Here is a 7,437-nt window from a genome sequence, read left to right on the forward strand (position 1 = left end):
ACAACTTTTGCTGGGTCTACAGTGTCTCCTAAATGAGCTATAACCTCTTGTAAAATTGCATGGTGACATGGATCCCTAAGAATGGAAATCAATTCTCTCTTCTTCACTATAAATTTTGTCAGATGCTTGTCTTCTACTTTGCCATAAAATTCCTACCAAAAGCATGGATGAGATTAGAAAATAGACCATTACAATATTATATGAAAAACATCACAATTACAAAATAGTCCAAAATATACATACCATGTACCTTGCACCGTATGCTTCCTTGCTCCACCACCATATTCCAAGCTCTCCATGGGTTGCACAACCTTGATCCTAATTTTGTAACCAAAAGGAGTTCTTTGTATTTTCTCCATTTTGTAGTCAATGTAGCAAGTTGCTGCTGGAGAGATCAAGTCTCTTTCAACAATTTTGACTTTTGGTCAATCAATGCTGTAATTAACTCTTGTGAACTTTCCTTCACATCAATACAATTTTTCATCTCAATTTTAGAATATGCAAGTTCTTTATTGAGTGTCGAACTTGCTATTTGTTCCTAGATTAGTTGTTCATGTAGAGTGTGCATAGTATCTGTAAGTTTTTGAATTTCTCCTTCCATGCTGAACAATTGAAGATTGGCAAATTGGGCTTCAGCACCAGTATGGCCAATGCATTTGCAATAGCCAAGCAAGCCTTGAAGACCACCATCTCCCACATTTTGAAGTAAACTTGACAAAACACATGAGGAGCATCTGTCACAAAGGATCTACTGCTCCTTGTCGTCATAGTTGGTTTAATTCTTCATTGTCGGCAATCTTGTGGCCACCACATTGACGAGCCATAGCATACTCAGGTGAAACTTCTATGTGAAAGGTGCTTTTTTGTGGCCTATAGGTGCAATCTTGCAATAGAGCCATGAGAGGATTCAAAACTAGATTTGTAGAGGGAAAGTCATATGAACTAAGATTTGAGATTAGGATTTATGGAAGTAGAAAAGGTTTGGGATGACAACATAACTAAGTTATAAGAAGACATTGGATTTAGGGGTTCAAAAGTGATTATAGTGACAAGAATTAATATTTAGGGATTATGGTGAGAAGATGAAGGATTTATTGGTTGGAAAGTGATTTTGGTGCATAGGTATGGTTTGATGGAATGTTTGGAACGGTTTTATGCAATTTTTGGAACTTTTGAAAAAGTTCAAATTTTTGGGGGCACTGGTAACCGTGAGCTACTTTTTGGAATGGGGACCACCTTGGGGAGGGAGAGATGCCATCACTTTTTTCCAAGTAGGGCCCCCCCTCTAAGTGGGAGAGGGAGTTGCACTTTTTGAGGCATACCTCCTACTAGGGAGATGCACCCTTTTGGACTCACATGGTCCTTGTTAGTTCTTAATCCAACTTGCTAACCCACTCCTTATGAGGCCCTTTTTGAATCCGAAATTCCCCTAATGCATTGTTGATTTCATTTGAAGCATTGCATTGTAATTTTGTTGTGTTGCTTGTAGGCTAATCTCAACTTTTTTGCTACACTTATTGTTCCCTATTGCCCTCTTGTAAATTTCCTTTAGCCCTTATTCTTTGCATGCTTACACTCTATCATGTAGATAAATTGCATTTGTTCTTTTTGGGATGTGGGAGTGGCACTCCCCATGACCACATCTTGAGGCTCCTGTGTGGAGTTTGTTAGTGGGAGGCACTTGCGTACTCACATATTAACATCATGGCCTTCATCTCACATTACCTATCATGATTGTGGTCTACACATCACTTTCTTTACTAGAGCTCTTTGTGGCCTCCTTAGGAAAGCTCCCACCATCTCCACACCCCCACAACATGCTCACTTTTCCTGGGTACAGTTGCTCCCAGGCTAAATTCTCCAATAGTACTCCTTTCAGCTCTCTTGAAGAATCGAACGCTTCCTAGTCTCCAAGTAAACCTCACCCTTACTCACCCATGAAGGCCAATCCCCTCAATTTCTAAGATATTCATGATGTATCTAGACTCGTGCAACAAAAGCACCAATCTCCAATGGCCATGTTTTTGTCACTTCCCATAGCATCAAAAACCACAATGTTTTATCTATCAACGTTAAGTCTGTGGATGGACACAGGATGGACACATTTCATTATTCACCAGACCATTTGGGAGAAGTCTGAACGGCAATCCGATTCGAATCGGAGTGGGTGGACTGGATTCATTGTAGCAAGCACATTTGCCCTTGTTGATCAAGTTGGCAACTTTAGGATGATATATAGTTCGTATCTATTTTCAATGCTTTTTATTCTACAAGCTCGAGTATCAATTAAGCCAACTTCGAGCATTGTAGGAGACGTAAACAAAAGTGTTGTCTCAAAGAAGAATCTATGTCATCACCTTGAAGAACTTGCTCTTTAAGAAACACCTTAGATTTAGCTCGATGATTTGATTACATACCCTTATCTCAAGTCTGACCATGGGAGCCACGATGCATGAATTATAGCAGTGGATCTTTTTACTAGATGGCCATCGATGACAGAATTACAGCAATGGATCTCGGGCCATCCTTCTTTCAAAAGGTTGCTTGCTACCAAACAAACCACTTAGTATTTCATATATGAATTATTGATAGAAGTTAGGCTAACAATGTGCCATTCAAGAATAATAGAGACTATGTTTTAACATGCCTTCTTTTTTTAATGTATTTTTGCATATTTGTAGAAATTGAAAGAGATCTATGTAATTGATGTGTGCAAGATATTTATTTCTAAATTTGCAGTATGAAGACAAGTATTGACCTTTGGGTAATATGTTAGTCTCTTATTCATTCACAAGACTTAATTATCATGATGCCATCCAATGCTACTATTCTCAATTTTCTCAATCTCAATGCCCAAGGAAGGGCTCGTTCCCTCGACTTATAACTCTTTGGGAAGGGAAGCGTGCTACTTCCCTGTGGTTGTAGTATACATATTTTTATAAAAATAATTTTAACTACTTGTTCATTTCTCCTTCTCCTAAATATATTTCTACTTGAATCTAAATTGTTACAACATTCCTCTCTTTTCATGCATGTTCTTGATGTGAGGGACCATCCAAAATCAACAAAGATAGCAAGTTGGATGCAAGATCGAAGGATGACAACATCTCTATTCGTATGTTTGTGAACCATATTACAACATTATATAGACTGTGCACAAACAAGGAAATTATGATCTCTTGTGAACATAACCTTATTCATGTATTAGTTGGGCTTTAATTTTCAAAAGGGACAAATATTAATGAAACACCACCCTTGACATTTGCAAGGAAGTTTGCTCATGCTCATATTTTTACTCATTTTTTTCCCTTTTAAAAATTTGATAAAGTGGTAGGATTCAAGTTCAATTTCCATGGCCTATGATGAATGAATGAATGATCCCAAGGACCGAGAAATGTAGGACCAATGACAAGGGGATTTAATTTGTGGTTGTTTCTACTTAAAAGCACATTTAGAACAACACTATATTTTGTTGTAATTATGTTACTGTCTATCTCCTTTTTCTAACGTTTGTGCTTGGTTTTGGCATCTCGTCTTTAAACCATGGCTAAAAGCTGGAACTTAACTCCCAAACCACGAGACAAGGGGTGGGCAGGTAAATCTCTTCTCCCTCTTTTTAATCCAATCAAGAATGGACGGTAAAAATTATTCAACAATACTTCCGGCAGAATTTTGGATGCGCCATCGAAAAATCGATCAGGCATTTTGATTTGGGCTCTGAAATCATAGAGCCTGCGATGATCAGAGACATGGGACCTATGGGTTTCCCGCTCTAATTTTAAATCGGAGATAGGCGCACGGGCTATTATAATCGCCTGCAAGCTAGGTAGCTATGGTGTTTGATGATCCAGGGAGAGTCAGCTATGGCGCTAGAGAAGGAATTTACGACGGGGAAGAACGATGAGTGGCTTGCCAATCGGCATAATACTCTCTTAGCCACCTCGAAATGTGCTTGAGCTCCTCCTTTCTTTGCTGGATTAGCCATGGCGGATCGTCCGGCGTCGAACTTCGCAAATCCAGATGGTGTGCGCCTGCATCGCAAATTTCGCATCGTTAGATCGATGTGGGTAATCGAAGCAAGCGTTCGGTGCATGCACGTTCAATGACCAATTTCTCCGTCCGTATTTCCGTGCATCTCTATCTCAAATCCGTCAAATCGAACGATATTCCTGAGATAGAAGACTATAAATTCCGTCGCTAGTTACCTTTCTCAGTCGCCAATGCAACTACGCTGTCCGAAATGGTCTCCAGCACCCTGCACACATTCGTCGGAAATTTAAGTCCGGCACAGTCGCAAGTTCAGACTTCCGAATATCGAGCTTGGTTGAAAACGACGCGGATTTGGGTAGCTCTAAATCCGGCAGAACTCACCCGCCACTGCTCCACGGATCTAAAAGGCCGTTGGAGAAGACGATATTACTTGCGAAGCGTTTCAAGACCATGCCTATGTCCTGCGACAAATTTCAACGTGCAACTTCCGTCAGTACGTTTATCTTAATCTGTCTCGGAATCGCAGCAACTCCCTTCTGGCTCTAACTTACATGGCCGCCGAACTCTTGTGTTATCCAATGCGGCCTAGGAGACACCCCGTACGACGCTTGGCAAGAGCTCTTCAACGAGTTGAAATCGAAGTAGAAAGCCGGGAACATGCTGTTGTTGGGATTGCTGATCATGGGCATCACCATTTCAGTGCATACCTGTCATCAGTAGCGCGACTCAGATTGCCAAGCTTTGAATTAACCGCCATAGCTACGCAAATCCAAGAAAATTGCCGTTACGTTTCCAACTTCCGACTCCCGAGCGTTGATCAAACCTAGGAGGACTCCATGCACCTGCCAGCTCCAGAGTGCCAATCCATGTGGATCGCCTCCGTTAATTTCGAAGCACTGCACTTCGCCAGTACCATTATAGTACACATTCGCACCAGCCGCGACTCTAGAAATTAGATCGGTACCCTTTGGCATTGTGTCCATCGCCTCGCAAGCCTGCACACAGTTGGATCAACACTTCTACGTCGGTACATCCGCTTTGCAGCTTTCTAAGCCTGCAAATTGTTGCAATTTTTGCAATTCAATGCGTACCGTTTTGACAGGATTCCCAGGTAAAGGCATCAAGAAATTTGCAGGATAAGGGTAGTCCGTCATCGCAAGGTATATCCAGGCTGTTTCCAAGAACCCTTCGACCGATCCCAAGTCGGCAGAGACGTTGCTGAGAATCATGAAGCATTTGCATGTTTAAGAGCGATCACGATTCACCATGCCGGAGACTGTTTGCACTTGCTTTCCAAAAATTCACACTCGTTGTTCTCAGACCCACCTGCAGAAATTGAACGTCTTCTTCACCATCTCCATGCCTCCATTCCGCTGGTAAGCCTCAGCTAATGCATCCCAGGAACTCTTTATAGTGTCGAAGCAACTCAAGCTCGCATTCTGAAAGATGGAAGCAGGACAAGTCGTACTAATTCAAAACCAATGCGATTGCTCCCCACAAATTCAAAACCAACGGGATTGCTCGCGACTGAGAAAGGATCTAGATTTCATTGCGTTGCAAAGCTATTTGTTTCGATTCCCCAAAATATGGAGAAACAGACCTTAAAATCTTCCGATGTGATTCTATAAAAGCCATCCCATGGAACGATGTGATCGAACTCAAGGATAGGAGCGGAGGCTGAAAGCGCACCAATGGCTACGTGTGGGTATTTCAAGCGGAACCAGGCCGCTAACACTGCAGGTGAAGACGAACAATCAGATACCAATGAAAGATCGAGTTGAAATTTACTTCTAGCAGAATATTATCGCCTATAACTTACTTCCACCATAGGAGCCCCCGAACACTACCACCGGCGATTCCTCTGCAGAGTAGTTCTTCTTCAAATCTAGTATCAAACCTGCATAATCCGCAAGTGCCTGCTCGGATGTGAGAAAGGCCAAGGTTTCAGCTGTTTGATTCTTCAAAGCCATGTCTGGTATGGATTCTCCATAATATCGATGCTGGAGTGGTAGAATGAGCAAAAAGATGAACGAATTAGCTGTCATGATGACCCCAATATAGATTGATATAAGCAGACGAGCTGAAATTTGGACGATGCATCGGCAAATATAAATTGCTACCTCTGGAAAGACTACCATCGCTTCGTAACGCGGGGCTATTTCCCACAAAAAGCCTGTGTTGTTGGCGAACCAGGTGATGTCGCCTTCGTTCCCACAGTAGACGAAGATGGGAGCGAGGCGTTTAGCTCCACCCCAGTGCTCGGTGCTAATGAGGTAGCGCTCCTGGAAGGTGTGGTCTCGGGAAGGGCTGAAGCTGAAGTGATCCAGGGTCTGGGCGAAGAAGCGGGTCTCGTAGGAGAAGGATGCGGGGAGTGGGGGGGGGCTGGTGACGAGCTGGTGGCGATGGATCAGATGGGGAGACAAAGGGAATCGGGGGGGGCGGAGGGAATGGGAGAAGGAGGAGAGGAAGGCGAGGAGGAAGAGGACGAAGAAGCTAGACGTCGCCATAGCTGAGCTAGTTTGTGTGCACGCCATAGCTGAGCTGTAAATTCGTGAGCGGCGATCGATAGCGAGACGAGCTGGGAGGAGGAAGGAGCGTCTATAACAGAGAGCGGACAAGGGAGGTCAGAGAGGTCCAGAGAGTTAAAGAGAGACAGATGAGAGAGAGGTCATAGTTAGAGCTGAGATCGCCATCGCCACAGCTGAAGAGAGACAGATGAGAGAGACGTCATAGCTGCGCTAGAGCTGGGTGGATCGCCATCGCCACAGCTGTGAATGAGCTACGAACAGATCAATTAGAGGTGGCGAAGAAGAGAGGTAGGAGATAGAGCTGGCAACGAGAACGATGTAGAGCTGGAGGTCGCCATAGCCACAGCAAGGTCGCTTGAGGTCGCCATAGCCACAACAAGAGGCGCCATAGCTAGAGCTGGGATAGTCATCGCCGGAGCTGTGAATGAGCTACCCGGCAGATCAATCAAAGGTGGAGAAGAGACTAAGCTCGTAAGGAGGAGTTTTCCATACGTAGAGAGCGCGACAAAGAGTGCGAGACTAGAGACGCCATAGCCAGAGCTGGGATCGCCATCGCCATCGCCGCCATAGCTGTGAATGAGCAGCTAGCTACCAACAACAGAATAATTAGAGGTGGCGAAGGGAGGAAGGAGACAGCTCGCAAGAGGAGGATAGAGCTCGAGGGCGGCATAGCAACAGAAAAAGCAGAAGGGAAAGGAAGAGAAATAGAGGACGCCATAGCCGGCCATAGCCAAACAACAGAAAAGCTGAGCATACAATAAGACGAACAACAAGAAGCCGAATTGTAGAATACGTCGAAAAACGGAGTTGACGATGGCCAGTCCAACCAACGGCCAGCCAGCCAGACTTGCCGGACAACTTTTGTCCGGCCGGCCCTTCCCCAGACAGAATATCCCCCCCTATTGGTTCCCTCCCTACC

At 44.0% G+C, this 7,437-nt stretch overlaps 1 protein-coding gene across 1 annotated transcript; it reads right to left on the minus strand.

The window, feature by feature from the left end:
• Nucleotides 1–3,594: 3,594 nt before the first annotated feature.
• On the minus strand, nucleotides 3,595–7,236 carry LOC147887180 (uncharacterized). The gene is made up of 10 exons (XM_087394435.1): nucleotides 6,111–7,236; nucleotides 5,810–5,990; nucleotides 5,591–5,724; nucleotides 5,317–5,429; nucleotides 5,082–5,208; nucleotides 4,833–4,985; nucleotides 4,542–4,697; nucleotides 4,372–4,451; nucleotides 4,206–4,255; nucleotides 3,595–4,031 (listed from the first exon to the last, which is right to left on the minus strand). Exons 1-10 carry the CDS (start codon nucleotides 6,522–6,524, stop codon nucleotides 3,883–3,885), a joined length of 1,557 nt encoding a protein of 518 aa, XP_087250561.1. The 5' UTR covers nucleotides 6,525–7,236; the 3' UTR covers nucleotides 3,595–3,882.
• Between the last annotated feature and the right edge of the window lie 201 nt (nucleotides 7,237–7,437).

The sequence above is a fragment of the Dipteris shenzhenensis genome, chromosome 23, assembly GCF_047967505.1.
Source record: "Dipteris shenzhenensis isolate YYH24624 ecotype China chromosome 23, Dip_SZ_1.0, whole genome shotgun sequence".
Taxonomy (NCBI): domain Eukaryota; kingdom Viridiplantae; phylum Streptophyta; class Polypodiopsida; order Gleicheniales; family Dipteridaceae; genus Dipteris; species Dipteris shenzhenensis.

Excerpts from the sequence above, each read along its gene's own strand:
- LOC147887180 (XM_087394435.1), bottom strand. The coding sequence starts at position 6,524 with ATGGCGTGCACACAAACTAGCTCAGCTATGGCGACGTCTAGCTTCTTC. Across the intron at positions 4,452-4,541 it reads CACAAGAGTTCGGCGGCCAT|GACATAGGCATGGTCTTGAA; the intron begins GTAAGTTAGAGC and ends AATTTGTCGCAG. Across the intron at positions 4,032-4,205 it reads TGCATTGGCGACTGAGAAAG|GCGCACACCATCTGGATTTG; the intron begins GTAACTAGCGAC and ends TTTGCGATGCAG.